The following is an 18,650-nucleotide window of genomic DNA, read 5'->3' as shown; positions in this document are numbered from 1 at the left end:
GCCCTGTTTCCTTCTCACTTTACCAATTCTGTGAGCTTGCATTGTTAAACTTCCACAGATCGGAACGTAAATACCAGGAGGGGTGGACGGACGACCCCGGGCGGGACAGCCAGCTGGAGTACCGGCTCAGCATCATCAACGCCGTCAAGGAGGACTCCGGCGTCTACAAGTGCGAGACGCCCGCCAGACAGAGCCATCAAGTTGAAATTATTGTTGAAGGTAATGGAACAACCCTCTCTTTTTCTCTACAGTTCTATAAGTGCTCAAAGATTTGGCTTGGGTGATTTTATGTTGTGCTTTACTTGTCTGTATCTCAATGTTATCAGGGCCCGCGTAAAGTTAAGCCATTTTGAAATTCATGCCCACCGCCAAAATAGAGCAAAATTGTCATAAATGTCGTCAAAATTTTTTCCACTTCTAGATCGCTAATTTAGAAGAACGCTATTTTTAACTAACGGCTCGCGACACCGAGACCTAAACGTGTTTGTGGCCCGTATAAAAAAAAGGTTGAGTACCACTAGGTTAGTCTAATTCACAAAAATTGGAACAAATCCTTTGAAAATCATCATTTGCCGTCTTCACTAGATACCATCCTACAATGATCTGTTCTCTCAGACATCCACTGCCCGCCGCTGCCGCTGCGTCGCGGGCTGGTGGCGAGCAGCACGGACACGCAGCTCGGCGCCGAGGTGCGGTTCTCGTGCGCCAACGGCAACGCCCTGCTGGGCTCGCCCGTACTGCACTGTCGGGCGTCCGGCAACTGGAGCGCGCCCCTGCCGGTCTGTGAAAGTAAGTATATACGTGAATGTACCTCATAGCCTCTACCAAGACCAACGGCAACATGTACCGAGGAAATTGATTCTTATGTAACTGACGGACCTACGTCGTTTGGTCGGATCATGTACAATAATTGTGATCTGTCGGCTGATTTTGACGTAACGCGACCAAACAACGTAGGTCTCCCATCTGCCTTCTCTGATAGTACCTTATACAGCCTCTACCAAGACCAACGGCAATTAGAAGTAAGCATGATGGACGTTAGGATGACTTGCAAATGTCATGATTAATTTACTTAATATGCAATGCCACTCAATTTTCTTCTTCTTTTAAGTAAAACTTGTATTAGGAGAAAATAAATTAGGAGAAAATAGTACAGTGTGGTCGAGCAGCTAATCCAGATGCCCAGATGTGTGATCAGGTGTGGAGTGCGGGGAGGTGGTGCTGGACGCAGTGGGCGAGGGGGAGCGGCGGCCGAGGGTGGCGGTGGTGTCGCGGGGGGTGGGGGGCCGCGCCGCCTTCTCCTGCCCCGCCGGCTGGGCGCTCAGTGGGCCTGCTGAGACCGTCTGCCTGCCAGCTGCGGAGTGGGCAAAGCCGTTCCCGGTGTGTAAAGGTATGGGGAGATTATTCAAAGACGTAATAACTGAGGAGGTTATTTCATGATGTAATTCAGTTATTCTATTACCCAGTGTCTGGAATCCGCTATTGTATCTTTAAGAATGATCAATTAGAAAATAATATCATATTGCCTAAGAGCAAACACAGCATAGCAATTTATTCTTGGCTGGCGAGCATCCCGCGGTTGTGCAAATGTGACTGGCTGACTGGATATATTAGAAATACTTTTTAAGACGTTTATGTTAGTAGGTGTTTTCCATAACACCAAAAATTCTAGCTCATCATCAGGCAATTATTGAAAAAATACAGTATTTATTCTGGGTATTTCTGCCAATATCAAAGTGCACATTCTTACCATGGTCCATGGACAGTATTTTTCGGACCTTTCTGCTAGTCCCATGGTAGATATTATTGTTGCCATGTTCAGAAGTATCATGCCCGGCGCTGCCGCCGCCCGCGTCGGGCTACGTGCTGGGCCGCGCGCCGTACCGCGCCGGCGACGTGCTGCAGTTCCACTGCAACCCCGAGCACACGCTGCACGGCCGGCCCATCCTCGTGTGCCAGGACAGCGGACGATGGAGCGATAAACCGCCAACTTGTGAGTTATACGATCATGAGCCGATAACTTTTTTCTCCGATTTGTTCCAAAAAAATTAAAGCGCGATAAGGAATTGACCGAACGGTGATTACAGTTTCCGAAAGAAATCACTAACAAGTGCGTTTCCGTTTTCTGAATCCCCAAAAACAGGCGTTATTAAAATTGTTAAGGAAACCATTGAGACGATGCGAATTGTCTTCTCGTTTTAGCAAACGAATCGCTTGATGGTAGGCAATACTGTCACTACAACACCAGACAAATTACATGTCTATGACATAATATAATAATAATAATATCTATGGACGCTTCACACCACGTCAGTCTGGCCCTGTGGTAAGTACCTGAAGGACTTGTGTTACAGGTACCAGACAACGGAAATATATTTAATACTTTTATACTATACATATATTTAAGATTTTTATTATATGATACACATATTTAATACACATCCATGACCCAGGAACTTTGAAAACTTTTTGTTCCGTCGGCGGGATTCGAACCCGCGACCCCCGGCTTGAGCTACCAACGCGCTCACCACTGAGCCACAGAGGTCGTCGAGAGAATATAATGCTACGCACTACCGATCTTGGTCTTAAAATCTCCATTGGGCATCCAATAGCCTCCTCATATTGAACTATCCCGTCCCAGGTGCTCAAGCATGCACATACCCGGGCACGACGATATCGGGTCGCATGTCGTCGGTGAAGTTCTACTATAAGATCGGCGAGACCGTTTCCTTCACCTGCGAGCCCGGGTACCGGCTGAAGGGCGCGCCCATGCTCCGGTGTCTCAAGTGAGTCGAACAACTTGTCTTGGCTAGGCATCAGACTTTAAAAATTTTAGTAACAACCAAATACAAACGGGTGGATGTTTTGGACAGAAGTGAGAGCTTTGTTCTGTTACCAACCAAGTAATTATACAACATTGTTAAAACATACTTAAGTGCCTTGCTTAGGCAGATAGATCAGTCCGACATTTACTCGAGTTGTAACATTGACTTGATAAACTACCTGATGAGCTGAATAGCCTATATAGATAGGTATAGAAGGAGGCTGCAAAGAATTTTGTCTATAATATACTTGTCGCCCTCGGCGGATGGCAAACCGAAGCAAATTCCTGGCTGGATCCTTCAACATTATCCAAATTTCCAGGAACCGCAAGTGGTCCAACGCGATACCGCTCTGCACGCCGATCAGCAACTACACGTCCGCGGACTCGCTCGCCATGTTGAACGGCGACATCGACGCCATGCTGTCCGACGCCGTCTTCCCTACGGACTTCCTGCGGCGACGCGAGACGCCCGCCATCTTGTCGCCCGAGAGCCACAAGGCGGCCGTCACGAGGGTGGCGGCGACGCGCATGCTCCGCAGATCCCCTCTAGAGCTGTACAAGAACAGGATATACCGAGTCAACAGACTGCTGCGGAGGGACACCGGGAGATAATTAACCACGTCCAGTAAGTGATTCGTCCTATTGACAAAGACTTAGTGATAGCATAAGTACGATAGATTACAGATATTTATCTACTTCAGCAATATGAGAGGCCAATAGAACGATTTTCGATAAAGTTTCGGTTTGAGATTCTACCCACCTATACGCGCATTGTTTGAGGAGTTTGCGGGTGTGGTACTGTGCCAATCCTTAGAGCTGCCACTCCATTGCAATCAATCGCTAATAAACTATTAAGAACCGACTTCTTTTCAAAGTTCATATTTCTCTCTAAAAAGCCAGTTTATACCATTTTAATAACGATAAATCGTTTCTATCCATAAGTGCCCTAGCGAGGTTTTATCGAAAATAATACCTAGTATTGGCTCCTAGGTTTCGTGACATATTGATTGTTTATATCTGACTTGCTCTACGACTTTGATCCAAGTATCTTCACTATTTTATTGATACAATACCTATTCTCTCAACACTATCAACAACTACTTCTTCTTTTATTAAGAACTATCGTAATTTTTCCGTATGTCTTATATCCAGTTTCTAAAGTTTTTTAAAAGCTGAAGCTCATCTGTTTAACAGCTTTGTTGATTGGTCCAACGTATATGACGCAAGCCAATCAAAAGTACTATTGAAAAGATAACCTGTCAAAAGAATCTTACTAAATTTTACTTCAAAAGTATTCCTGAACTTTCTTAGACATTAGACAGTGAAGCCAACGAGTGCTAGCATTTCCTAAAGAGATTACGTTTTATAAGTATAGATGTTTAATATGTACCGTTATAATAATAAACATATCTTTTATAATATGTATAATTTTATTGTAGCGCATTTAAGCGTTTTCTGACGTTTCTTTATTAGATTGTTATGAGTTCTTAAAGAACGTATATTTTGCGTGTATAGAGGACATATTATATTGAAGTACTACGTATATTTTAATATAGTCATAAACCACCGAATTATATACTTAAAAAATAATTACTTTACTCATTACTCTATATTATATCTTACCTTGACGACATGATAATATTATGAAAGAATTTGTGAAGAGACGTACCATGGTATTATTATTATAATAATTATGTGTGCATGGTATGTTCTTTAGTGACTATAGTATTGTAAAATCTACATTTTTATTATTTTTCTTGAAATCTATAACGCCATATATGCATTCTTCACTTGATTTAAAGTAACTTAAAATCATTATAAAAAAGTTAAAATTACATGCGTCGTTGCAATGTGCGATTTAAAATAATAGATCATACATATATTTTGTTACAATCGGTGGTTTATTACTATGAAATTATTATTTTATTATAGTTACTGTTGTTATTCGTGCAATAAAATGAATGAGAATAATTGTGTATACTTACTTAATTATAATAATTATTTTAATAATTAATTATAGACTGATTTGTACTTATAATTTACAAAATTAACGTTACCGTACTTTAAGTGATATCAGATGGATATTTAAATATTTATAACGGATTTGACTGCGTCGGATGTAAGTTTGAATTCAATAATTATTATTATAGACGTAAGGCGTTAGTACTTAAGCGTACCAAAACCTTAGCTAAGTGCATCTAAATACGAACCTGTTTATTATTTCCATGTTCTAATTTGTATTTTTTCTATATAATATAGTCTGAATATTTTGTTCAGTCTCTTGACGATGTTCATTGATTTAAAGTCGCCATACACGATTGAGTAATTTATGCAGATAAAAGAGTACATGATGAAAATTATAAAAAAAATTGATTGAACAAAATACATGAACGGGTGTGGCAGACATAAAACCTGTAATAAATCTGTAAAGGCCTTCACGTTGGCCTATGATTAACAATATGATTGCGAAGCTATAGCATGCAGTCTGCAATGTCAAATGTCAAACATGTGCAATCATTTCTTGTGTTTAAATCCATGATGGGCCATTGTTGATACCAGCATTACATCTTTCCAGCAGGGCTAAAATGGTCGCTTTGGAGAATCATAATTATAATAAATCATAATCCCCGCGTTCCACTTCACTATCAAAGTGACGGATATCAAATTAGTACGAATTACTAGACATGAATTGCAAGCAGAGTGACCGTTTTGCGATTAAAAAATTGAATTAGGTATATTCTCCGCGTTGGAACGCGCTTGACGAAAAACGATAAAAACACTCAAAATGCAAAAACGCTCAAAATATTTTGAGCGTTTTGATCGTTTTTAACGTCAAGTGGAACGTGGGGAATATGATTTTTTTTTATCGCAAAATGGTCACTCTGCTTGCAATTCATGTCTAGGAATTCGTACTAATTTGACATTCGTCACTTTGAGAGTTTTGAAAATTCATTTGCTGAATTGATTGAGACTTTGAGAGGAATTGTTAAAAGTGACCATTTTAGTTCAACTTTCAACTCAAATGTAAATACGCCAAAGATGCCCCTCTAGGCTCTAGCTCTACATAATATATTTTCAGCGTACCATAGTTAATGTAATACTTGATACTGTAGATAATGTAAGTTCTACGTTATTCTGTCTGTAACGCACAAAATTGTGAACTCCTTTGTTTTGTATGTATGAAAATCCAGCAAAAGTTCATTCAATAAATTGAATTTAAAATTTCATTTTGCTTTTTTTTCTTCCAATAGGTGTAGGAGAGCTAATAGTTAATAAATGAATTATTATGGTATGATTTCTCAAACCGTAATGGGGTTTTTTTTATTTTTTCTTTTTTTTTTTAATTTTGCTTATTACAAAAACATTTCGAGGAATAAGGTCAGTGATCGTTTTTCTGTATATAAACGAAAAAAAATACCCATTAGTTACTTATATTTTTGAACACGTAAATAATACGTTTAACCTTTGTTTGACCTTCAATGTCGTTAAATTAGCAACAAATTCGACCAACATTACGTTTCGAACTTTTGGTAAGCTTCTCGTATCAGCTTTCACATAATGAGAACAAATGCATTTGACGAACCAGCCATTATAAATAAGATTGAAAGGAAATTTAAAACATATGCAGAGGTCAATTGGCGGCCCATGATGACGTCAGAGCAAAACTTTAAAAAATTATTGAGAAAAATCTAGCCAATAAATTTCAAAATTATTCAATTTATATTCTTAAAATACCCTATTTTAACGAAAAAAATATAAAAAGTTCATGTGATTTCTTTTGGACAATGCCCATTATTTAATAATTATTATTGAAACCCCCGCTAAAAACAGAGAGGTGTTATTAGTTTGACGAGTCTGTGAGTCTGCCATTACATCGTAGGCTGTAGCACCAAAACCGGTGGACTGATTTTGGTCTTATTTTTGTTTACGTAGGTATATTTCGAATTTCGATGAAAGTAACCAGAAAAAAAAAGCCAGATTTTTCGACAATATCAAAAATTACTATAATTTAGAACTGCTTTGTCGATAGATGAAAACTTAATTAAAATCTGCTCAGTAGTTTAAACTTGTCTTCAATATATTATACAAACACGGAGACTCTATACTTTTATTATATTAAGAGATAAGCACCATCACTAATGATAGAGTATTTATAATTACAAGCATAATACCACTAACTTGTCATTCACATGGCTTATTAAAAACTTAAAACCGTCTATCATCCCATAATCCGTAATGAGCATTATTTTTTTCTTCTATATATTTGTCCCTTATGTCCGGGACATAAAAGTTCTTTAAGAGGTAGAACAACTCCGAATGTAATGTAAGTAATTACCTGTGCGGGCAGCGACATATTTACCTTCCGACTTCGTTTCTACATTTACAGAAGTGAGAAGTTAGTTCTCCTCCGCGCGTCGTACGGGTCGGACGTGTGTCGAACTCGCTGCCGAAACTTTACGATAAAAAATTCCCGATTAGCGAAAGTATATGTGATGTGTTATGTTTTGGATTGTACATCGCAAGGACCGGCCTAACCCAGGTTGCTATTTATAATACCTTAGATAACGACTAATTACCGAGAATTACCGCTCTATTATGGACAGAGCCGTAGAGGATCGTATTTACTCCTTTTATCGCTAACAATTCGGTCTTTTAACAACGGAGCGCTGTTATGGGTTTTCGAAGGTCGTTTTTCACCGTCGGCAAAAAGTCATCGTCTAGTATAATTACCAACATTAGAGGCTGTATCGTGCTGAGGATGTTTTTGTGCAATTTTTTACCTGACTCCATCGCGGGCCTGACGTCCATCGACCATGTTTGTAAACTATTTGCGCGAATATTTTTCTAATATTTTTGAATAGAGAATCGCACGCTTACTTTATAAATCTCTAATATTGGGTACTCTCAAAGTATTGCACTTCCTAAACTCTACCTAAGCTTTGCGCTGTAATTTTAGTGGTTTTCCTTTAAATTCAACCAATTTATACAAGTTTAAAATAGTCACTAACTCTACAAAAACTATAAAATATATAATCGATAAATTTGTTAGGGGAAAAAGTAAAGATAAGTACTACAAACTACTTTCGACTAATTTTAATCCAACTATGTTATTCATTCATTATGTTATCTAATCAGCTGGTATGTACTTTCTGCTATTATTTCAGGATATGAGAACTTGATAAAATCATTATCATCGGCAAAGTCTAGACCGAGCATTTTGCGAAAACAATTTATTCAAAGACATAACATTCATTTTTTGTGGTCCGTCAAAAATGTCACTTCTTGGTTCCGCCACCAAAAAAGTTTGAGGATCGCTGCTATAGCCCATGGTAATTGGTAGTACCATGGACTACCTGATACCATCGGTACCAAGTTCCAAGAAAGCCTCGAACCCGGAAACCCCACTGATGGCATGCAGCCAAAACTATCACTCGCAGTGATAGGTGCAATTAAAAATTAGAAAAGAAGAAATGACGTGCAGTTGTCTCTTTCACGGTTAATTATAACCGTTTAACTATGGTTTAACTCCGACAGTTACTAGAGCGTGCAAACTAAAGTTATTTTTGACCCCCTTTTGAACGATTAAACGAAAATTTCACATACTTCTAATATTAACTTACAGTCTTAACAATAAATATATTTAAAAAACTTACATTAAGTAAGTTACAAAAAAAATTACCACTTATAAAATATATTTAAAAGTTAGGAAGTAAATATGAATATTATTATAAGAAATACTTGGACCTTATTCAAACGCAGGCCACAGCATTTCAAAATTACAAACTAAACAATTATGCACTTGAAGTCGTGGTCGATTCATAGATAATATTCATTGTTCAACAAAGTAACTTAAATACTTGTAATCTACAAGGTTAAACCCGACGAACAAACGACGAAAGATATAAATATATTGTTTAAATACTCAAGAGTCAAGACTTAAGTAATTACTTATCACTTATTAGTATTCTACCGATTACACGTTAGTTAAGTAATGTAAAATATTCCAACACGGTCGTATATTTGCAAAGGTAAAGTAAACAATACGAAGTTCATAACTACTCGTATTTTCTGTCGAACAAAAAATAAGTAAGGAAGAAAAACTTATATTTAACGTTTCTTTTCACCGAATAACCGCATTATGGATCTCTACATGAACCACTGTCTCGGTTTTTTGACAGGAGTTTATCTATTCAATAGCGTTACTCATTGATTAGGGATGTTAGCCAATTACGGCCGTTCCCAATATTTGATCTATCTCTGGTTTTGCCCTACTAGAGATAGGAATAGCTCACATTAGACATTAGAGACATAATATATTTTATGTCAATTCAATGTTAGCTGCGATCGGTTGTATGTCAACCCAGAGATAGATTGAAGATTGAAAATACGGCCGTGCGCTAGTGAAAAGATACCCTTCCGTCAAAAAAAACTCAAAAACGAGGCAGTCTTTACCGACTTAGTACGGAGAATCCAAAATGTTTAAACTTATCAAATCAATGGCTTATTTTGACATCTTCTTGACTCCTACAAATTGTGATAAGTCTATCTAATCCCAGTCATACTAGGACTAGTGGTTATCTTAGGCTAGCATTAGCCTAGCCTACATTAGCATAGCCTGGGTGAGCTAACACGCGGAATGCTGGCAGTACATGTGATTATAATAAGTTATGTTTACCGGAGACTGCGCAGTTGCTCACCTACTTATGTGAGTAATTGTCGAGGGAGGGGGGGATATTTCCTACATAGTTTGTATGACATGTGGAATACCTGAATTAACTATACTATTAACATGTTCAAGTGAATTCTTATCGTCTCAAAGACATCATCGACAGGCGACAGCTAAGGAGTATGGTTAGCCTAAGAACTAAGAAGTAATTCTTAGTTCTAAGGCTCTCTTTGCGTAGTAATTCTAGTGCCTACAATGAATTAAAGAAGAGATTTCAAATAATTTAATAATAATAATAAAACATTTATTCAACAAACATTCAACAACACATATTATACGGATACAAAGTACAAAAAAAAATAAACAAGATAAAGTAACAAAAAAAATTATAATAATAAGAACATGAAAAATAACTTTGTGGACTAGGTAGTAGGTACCCTGATGGTAAGGCAGTGCGATTTACGGCTTATATTGTGTTTGTCTAATCACCAGCCCCGGATTTATAAATAGGCCGTTATAGGCCATGGCCTAGGAGCGGCAGCGTCCATAGAGGCCCTACAGATTGCGTACATGGGGCGGCGGAAATAAAGTGGCCTACTCTCACAAAAAGTATGAATTCGGCACTGCCAATAACTTAACACTATTCGTATTTAGAATTTAAACTTGCATCGAAGTTCTACAAAATGAATGTTGACTAAACCATCACAGGCGGAAAACACATCACACTCTTGAGGCCTATAAGTTAGGGGGTTTTGACGTGACAAGCACACAAACGTCTGGTCGGTCCATGTGCGACGCAAGGCCGCGGCGAGGACGGCCGCCAGCCGTGACGAAACACCGCGTGACCGACGCGTGAACTATTCAAGGGATAGGGCAAAGGTATTGTGATGAAACACGTCTCAAGCTTCAACTGCTAAAAATTGGTAATGTGGCGACGACAGAGACGTAGCTTCAGCTATGATTAGAAAGGAAATCCTTAAGTTATGCCTTCGGACTTTATCTATCGGTGATCTTTAAGTACGGCCGTAAAAGATGAAAACTACAGTTTTGGAGAATTTCAAATTGTAAATGTTATTCGAATTGTAATGGTAATGGGTAATGGTAGAGCAAAGTCATCGGTTCTTAATCGTTTTCAAAGTATTAAAATCGTCTAGGCCAGATATTACGTGCACAGGCAACGGTGTGTATAGGAGCTCGATAAAACATGGACGATGAGCACTAAAAGGTTAAGTCCGGTAGATAAAGCAATAACCATTCATTATTATTTATTACTCCAAGTAATAAGTTGGCTACGAGATTAAAGGTGTGACCACACTAAGCGGACTCCAGGGAAGCGCCGCGACATATTATCATATGGCGCGGTTTACGGCAAAATATTTATTATAGGACATTCTTGTTTTTACAAATCCCTAATATTACTTATATAAATATAAAAGTGTGTCTATCTGTTACTTTTTCATGCTTGCAAAGGATTTCGTCGCAAAGTAGTGGCGGGCGTCCGCGTCGTCTTCTTTTATACGTGGGAGAGCCATGCTTTGGCACGAATGGGCCGGCTCGACCGGAGAAATACCACGTTCTCACAGAAAATCGGCGTGAAACAGTGCTTGCGCTGTGTTTCGCCGAGTGAGTGAGTTTACCGGAGGCCCAATCCCTTACCCTAATCCCTTCCCTACCCTCCCTTATTCCCTTCCCTTCCCATCCCTACCCTCCCCTATTACCCTATTCCCTCTCAAAAGGCCGGCAACGCACCTGCAGCTCTTATGATGCTGCGAGTGTCCATGGGCGACGGAAGTTGCTTTCCATCAGGTGACCCGTTTGCTCGTTTGCCCCTTATTTCATAAAAAGAAAAAAAATTGATAATAATTATCACAATGCGCGCCAGAAAAACTACGCGACACTATCCTTCAATACTATGGGCACACCGCAAAAATAAACATATATATTATATAATTCTGTCTACTCTGCTATGGGTGAAGCCAAACGAGCGTAACTTTGTGAGTCGCGAGTCGCAGAATTTCTGCCGCGTAAATATCTTTTCATGCAAATCATGACTCACAAAATTACGCTCGTGTGAATCAAACAGGACTTTTGTATGAAACAGAATGCAGCATTCTGCCAGCCGAAATTCTGCGACTCACATCTCACAACGCTCGTTTAGCTTAGTGTCGCGTCGCGCGTCGCAATGCTGCAGTGTAGATACGTCTAGTGTGATCTCACCTTTAAGCTTGCAATACAACCTTAACACTCGCGACCTCTGATTAATCTCTGACAGATTATCTCTCATTACCGGAGGAAAATCTTTGTCTCGTGGGCGCACAACTTTTCATTAAATGTAGGCAGAAGTCTATAGGTAATCCTTTATGGGCTTACAATTTACATACATTTTCTAAAACATGACGACAAACTTCTGGAATTAAGGAGGACAGACTGAATTTAGAATGAATGAGGTAGACCGTAGAACCTTTTGAATCAAGGAGAATCTAAATTATTATAAATACTTCAATTTAATTCGGAACGTGTTAAAACATTACATCTTTCGTGTGTTTTCCGAACAACGGTTGGAACGTTCATAAACAGAATTATATAGCGAGTCGTCGTACGACCGTAAAAATTGAACAAACACCGCAATAAGGTGTAATGACAGGAAGTGGGTTGTTCGAACAAAGTCAAGGCCAAAACATTGTTGCATAAGACAACGTAGAGGTGAGGTGAACGTTGTAGCCTGTAGGGTCATCCTGTAATGAGGCCTCGGATATAAATAATACCATATTGTAATAGTAATTTTGATTATGATAGTAATTTTAAAATGGTTATAATATGTACACCCAACCTTGGACAAGGATGGATAATGGGTAAACAGGGTGAAGTATAGCCACTAGGCTACTGCTAAGTAATTCTATACGTGGGAGATCTAATAAATATACGTGGGAGAGCCATGCTTCGGCACGAATGGGCCGGCTCGACCGGAGAAATACCACGTTCTCACAGAAAACCGGCGTGAAACAGCGCTTGCGCTGTGTTTCGCCGAGTGAGTGAGTTTACCGGAGGCCCAATTCCCTTCCCTATTGCCTTCCCTTCCCATCCCTACCCTTCCCTATTACCCTATTCCCTCTTAAAAGGCCGGCAACGCTCCTGCAGCTCCTCTGATGCTGCGAGTGTCCATGGGCGACGGAAGTTGCTTTCCATCAGGTGACCCGTTTGCTCGTTTGCCCCCTTCTTACATAAAAAAATAAAAAAAAATCCACTGGACATAACAAAATTTTTTGACCTTCATCGTATTTAAGCATTTGAAAAGAGCATTTATGTTATTATTATAGTTGTTGTAGTTAGTAGTAGTGTAGTTGAGCAGATATAGCCATTAGCCAAAAAAGAATAGAGCAAAGTGTATAAAGTTGATAAAAAAATATCAGAAAATATAATTTCAGAATACCAACTCTTTACAAAGTAAAAACAAATGGTTATGTTTAGGTTTGCACTCAGAAATATCTTTGGATTCATACTTTATTTTTAATTTTTATATCTACTTGACTCATTTGACTTTATAATTTTATATATATTTAGGTATTACGTGCTGTTTTTCTCATTTATATTAAATAATTATAATTTTATTTTGGTATTTATGAAGTTTTCTTTATTGCAACGTATGTTGGTTTGTTTTTGCCAACACGCGTTATTCAAATCATCCTCATTTTTTGTTTTGTTTTTTAGTCGTATGTAATAACATAAAATGTTAATTCTTTGATTTGTTTTCAAAAAGGCAATCTAACAGAAAACCGGCGTAAAACAGCGCTTGCGCTGTGTTTCGCCGAGTGAGTGAGTTTACCGGAGGCCCAATCCCCTACCCTATTTCCTTCCCTACCCTCCCCTATTCCCTTCCCTTCCCATCCCTACCCTCCCCTATTACCCTATTCCCTCTTAAAAGGCCGGCAACGCACCTGCAGCTCCTCTGATGCTGCGAGTGTCCATGGGCGACGGAAGTTGCTTTCCATCAGGTGACCCGCTTGCTCGTTTGCCCCCTTATTTCATAAAAAAAAAGCTGGCAAACGTGTAAGCTAAAATAATGGTGCTGTAAGATATTTTTTCTTATCAAACAACTACGAGTATTATGTTCTTTGTTGATTAGTTTCAGAACTTATTTACTTAAATAAATTAGGTACCTACTTCAGTTAAATAATAAAAACGTTAATGACTTCAATGTCAGAGTAGACAGAATGATAGAGTATGTCGACTTAGAACTGATGTTGAAATTTTTAAATTTGACGTATTATGACGAAAATCGTCGCTAGGGTTGTTAAATTGTTACCTACGAATTTAAAACTATGACATATTCTCTGGACGACCTCTTTGGTCGTATTGTTGTTTGTGTTTTGGCACATGCGATCAAAATTGTCAGAATCCAATTTTGAAATCATTATTTTAAATATTTAAAAATAAATTATATCAGCCAGCGCGAGGCACATTCCATTTATAATTCTAGTGAAACCCGACGAATTTGACAGATATTGAAACCTGTCCGTCTCTTTGCAGTCGAACTACTGGTCGTTATGTCTATTGCGTCAATGTGTATTTCATTGAAGTCAGTCCCCATGACAACTACGGCAGGCTACTTTGCAGAGGTGGACTTTCCAAAGGCCAACAACAAAAGGCAAACTTACGAAACCATTATCAGAAGCCTGAAATAAATATTTCTCAACGGAACCCAACCTCTTACGAGTATCTGCCATTTTTAAAGACGTTGCCGAATTAAATATAATTACCGGGAAGTTATAACGACCCTAAACAGGTAGATAATATCCTTGCCAGACGCCATCTTGAGTGCCGACAGACAAAATTAAATTTCGAATTTTATCTTGAAGAGTTTAACTTTTTGATTGTTTTTTTTTTTAAACTTACCTACTATTAATATTGGTCACAGAAACTAAAAACTTACTGTGACCAATATTAATACCTCTCTTACTTTAATGTGATTAAAGAATATAAGCATAATGAAACTTTTTATCACAGCAACCTTAATTATTTCTACACGAAGATCGTCCTTTAGTCCACAGAATCCCTCGCTATTGATGTCGACGATCGTATTCCGCAGTAAGATGGTCCCTGACCGCCATACTGATCATGTGTGTAATGTATGGCCATAAGATAACTTCTTGTTTCAGCTTTGCAAAAACTTATTGACGCTCACCCATCAATTTGTATGTATGTATTATGTATGTAATTGAAAAAGGACAGTACCAGTCGTGTATTTTTATGACGGCCATGTACGGGCAGATCTGGTGTTTTTGCTCAACTCAATATGCAATATGCATCTTGTATAATGTCTTCATATTTAACTATTTTTAGATGTACTCGAATTCCGAGTTTGAGGTCAAACAATATTGTCTTATTCAACCTATGCGCAAGAATAACTTTGATAGGCTGGTTAAATTTTCCTAGTTTTGAAAACTGTTTCACGTGAAAATTAATCAACACATCCATTATCGATTCAATAGAATTCCTTAACGGCGGGGTAAAAATTTATGCTCTACAAAATGTTAACTGCATTTTGCCGGTCTAGTATCTATTCTCTACGGTCTGCCTTGCTAACTAAAACTCAGAATTGGCTAATAATGTACTTAGCAGACAGCACAACTGTATGCTTGCTGCCTACAGCTTAGTAACCAACAGCTAATGGTCATTTACATACGTAAAAAGTTCGGTCAACAAAAGAATATGTGATCAATAATTAAAAGTACATTGACCTATGCGTAAGCGCCGTAGATAAGCCACGACCGCATATGCGATGTGGGAAAGGAATGGTGCATGCATATGCGTGCGCGCATTTCCTTTCGTAAACAAGGAATGTGAATTTTGTGCCATGTACTTTTCGTCATGGCGAAATGGACTTCCAAATATTTTTCTCAAAGGTTTATTGCTGCAGAAATCCTTCTATTTCCAAAAAATCTCATTTTGAATGTATTTTTTCATCAAGTACTACCATAACCAAGTTAATTAAAATACTGAAAGCAGTTCCTTCAAAATGTTCAACAAATAATCAATTCCCTATAAAATCCTAACTTCCTTACCTTTTTGCGCGCCGAAGAATTTCTAAGCAGCGCAGGAAACAATTTCAAAGGATGCAGTTCTTCCTGAGAAAAATAGTATCCTTCCAGGAGACTTCCAAAATCTCCGGACAAAGCCCCAAAAGGTAACAAAGGCGACCCGGTGTGGCCGCCGGGATCCCGTACGAGTGCAGGAAGCGGGCCCGATGCGTCATGCCCCAACGACGACAGGGCTGACACTTCATAGTTAGCATGGAGCATAAACATTTGCAGACAATAGTGTTTTAGTGTTAGTGTTAGTTTTTAGTATTTGTATGTATGTATGTCTATAAGGTATTTATAATATGGGCCTGAGTTAAATAAATAAATAAAAAATAAAAAATAAACAGATACCATCGTGCAAGTCGCGAAGCGACGACCATTTACTAACACATCGGATTCTTCGATAATTCAGATTAGCTGTCATCATATTATGGTAAACTATGTAACTGAACTTGACAATAGCATAAAAATGTACCTATAAATAATAATATCTTTATTTCAGGCCAAATAGCCCATGTAGTGCCTGTGCTCTGTAGGCTCCATTTTGTCGCCACCAACAAGGAACTATGACCATTAATCATTACTGTTTACATAATTAGTAAGATTGTAAGTGAATCTCCTCGGGTTTATAACCTTATCCTTACCTTTGAAGTAAAAATCTTATTTGAAACTCCAATATTGATCAGCTAATCCAAAAAACTTGATGGTGCCAACCCTAAATCCTTCACACTCCACTTGCTCATGCACAAATTGATCGCGTGCCATCCCGCTCGCACGGACTTCTCGCTCGCACTAACTGTGGTCGGACAGTTAGGCGACGCTAAGCGCTCACTAATACCATCAATATTGACAAGATTACCTATAGAAGCGTATAGATTGCTTGAATAGGCTTTGTTACTCACGGGCCCGCTGACTCTATAGTCAGGACTCTATAGTACTTTATGGACAAGCAACTTATGCTTCGTTTACAAAAGAAAGGTGATCTATAGATAAGGGACTTTGTGGATGATCATACATTCATTAAATGAATGTACGAATCGGCCCTATTTATTTTGGAAAGAAAGAACAATTTACCCAACCAAATTTAGCACACCAAAATTAATTTTATAAAGAAAATGAGCAAGGCCAAAAATAGAAGAAGACAATGCCTCAAAGTACCCCTTTTTAGCAGAATCAAAGTAGTAAAATCAAAATTGATTGGAGAAGACAATCTATTCAAATCAGTGTTGTACAATGAAGCCTCACATGTAAACCAAATAGGCATGTTTAATACGCAGGGGCAAACTCTGTACGATAAAGGGCATGACAAATTCACTGAATTACATTTGACAGTAATATCAAGGTTAGGTTACCTATTTACTGAAACATAGAAGTTTAGCTAAATGAATTAATTCACAAATTTTATTCGATTTTACCCGCTTTTATAATTCGTAGAATTCGTAGTATGGAATAGAATTGAATATACTTTATTGTGCACACAAATACAATAACAACACACATACAACAATTCGTAGTGTTACAACTAATTTACACTGTTTAAATTTTCAGATACAATAATAGGGATATTTATTGATAAGCCGTGTCCCACTTCTGTAACTAGGGTGGGAACGTTTATGACGTTTACCTGTGTGTCAATATATTTTCTGAATCAGATAAGATACTTATCACTGAAAGCTTCTTATTGATATCCATATCTTTGTACTCTTAAAAACGTAATGAGCATACAAAATATTTTCACTATGACTATATGCTTTAGTCTCGTACCTGCCTCTATAGAAGATATTTCATTTTCGGATATTTCATCATTAAACACGTCGCGCCCCACTAGCCTAGTAAACGAATGCCCAAAATGGGGGTCTGCTTGGAAAAGTCGAAAGCAGAAATTTTAACTTTGGTACTTTGTTTAGCGTAGTTAGGAGATAAACATACTAAAAGTCCTGACCCCTCCGAGGTGAGCTCGAGGGAGAGGGGGGCAAAGAAGGTCCCGTTTTTTGGTTTTTTGCTTACTCATCAAAAACGATGCTTCGTACGAAATTCTCTTTTACTACATAATAAAAACTAATTAAATTCTCTACAACTTCGTCCTTTACACTTTGTATCTATCTCCAATCATTGCCTCGCTATGAGCTTCTAAAATTAGCCGATTTTTTAAAGTGTGTTTTATAGGGTTTCGTACCCAAAGGGTAAAAACGGGACCCTATTACTGAGACTTTGATGTCTGCCTTCCGTCTGTGTATCCAGGCTGAGCTGGCTAGTTTTGCTAATTATAAACAATTTCTCCAAAGTGATATTAAGCTAAAAAATCAGGCAAAGGTTCGATATTCATTTAATTGTTTTTTGTATGAGAAAAATCAAGTTTGTTGTATGAGAGCACCCCTAAAATATTTAATTTATTTTGTTTTTAGTATTTATTATTATAGCGGCAACATAAATACATAATCTCTGAAAATTTCAACTCTCTAGCTATTATCGTTCTTGAGTTATAGCAGGAGACAGACAGACGAACAGACAGAAGGACAGACAGACGGACAGACAGACAGACAAACAGAAGGACAGACAGATGGACAGACAGACGGTCAAGAAGACGGACAGACATTAAATGTCTCAGTATAGGGTCCCGTTTTTACCCTTTGGGCACGAAACCCTAAAAAACACACTTTTAAAAATCGGCCAATTTTAGAAGCTCATAGCGAGGCAATGATTGGAGATAGATACAAAGTGTAAAGGACGAAGTTGTAGAGAATTTAATTAGTTTTTATTATGTAGTAAAAGAGAATTTCGTACGAAGCATCGTTTTTGATGAGTAAGCGAAAAACCAAAAAACGGGACCTTCTTTGCCCCCCTCTCCCTCGAGCTCACCTCGGAGGGGTCAGGACTTTTTGTATGTTTATCTCCTAACTAGTCTAAACAAGGTACCAAAGTCAATATTTCTGCTTTCGATTTTTCCAAGCAGAATCATTCGTTTACTAAAAAACTGTTTTGCTCTTCTTGCTACAAAAGATGAACCTGCATAAGAGACAAGTCAGAACATTTAGCATCTAGTTACAAAGTATAATGAGACTGGAATAGCCTCACATTA

General features: G+C 38.1%; 2 protein-coding genes across 3 annotated transcripts in view; both read left to right on the top strand.

Annotated features, from left to right (window-relative positions):
- Positions 1-4,601, top strand: part of LOC121732407 — a 101,134-nt gene extending 96,533 nt beyond the window's left edge. The window contains exons 26-31 of one of the 2 annotated variants that reach the window (XM_042122280.1): positions 59-219; positions 616-789; positions 1,199-1,390; positions 1,823-1,993; positions 2,642-2,786; positions 3,145-4,601. In XM_042122280.1, coding sequence (XP_041978214.1) covers positions 59-219; positions 616-789; positions 1,199-1,390; positions 1,823-1,993; positions 2,642-2,786; positions 3,145-3,436 — 1,135 coding nt within the window. In that variant the 3' untranslated portion in view covers positions 3,437-4,601. Of the gene's footprint in view, positions 1-58; positions 220-615; positions 790-1,186; positions 1,391-1,822; positions 1,994-2,641; positions 2,787-3,144 lie in introns of those variants that run through there. The other variant, XM_042122286.1, reaches the window with a different exon arrangement.
- A 2,639-nt stretch (positions 4,602-7,240) lies between these two features.
- The window catches only part of LOC121732469 (rhophilin-2), a 72,561-nt gene continuing 61,151 nt past the window's right edge, over positions 7,241-18,650 (top strand). The window contains exon 1 of the mRNA XM_042122354.1: positions 7,241-7,364. The gene's annotated coding sequence lies outside the window, so the exon portion shown is untranslated. The remainder of the gene's footprint in view (positions 7,365-18,650) is intronic.

The sequence above is a fragment of the Aricia agestis genome, chromosome 1, assembly GCF_905147365.1.
Source record: "Aricia agestis chromosome 1, ilAriAges1.1, whole genome shotgun sequence".
Taxonomy (NCBI): domain Eukaryota; kingdom Metazoa; phylum Arthropoda; class Insecta; order Lepidoptera; family Lycaenidae; genus Aricia; species Aricia agestis.
Note: the sequence above shows the minus strand (reverse complement) of the source record. Positions and strands in the feature narration are given on the sequence as shown.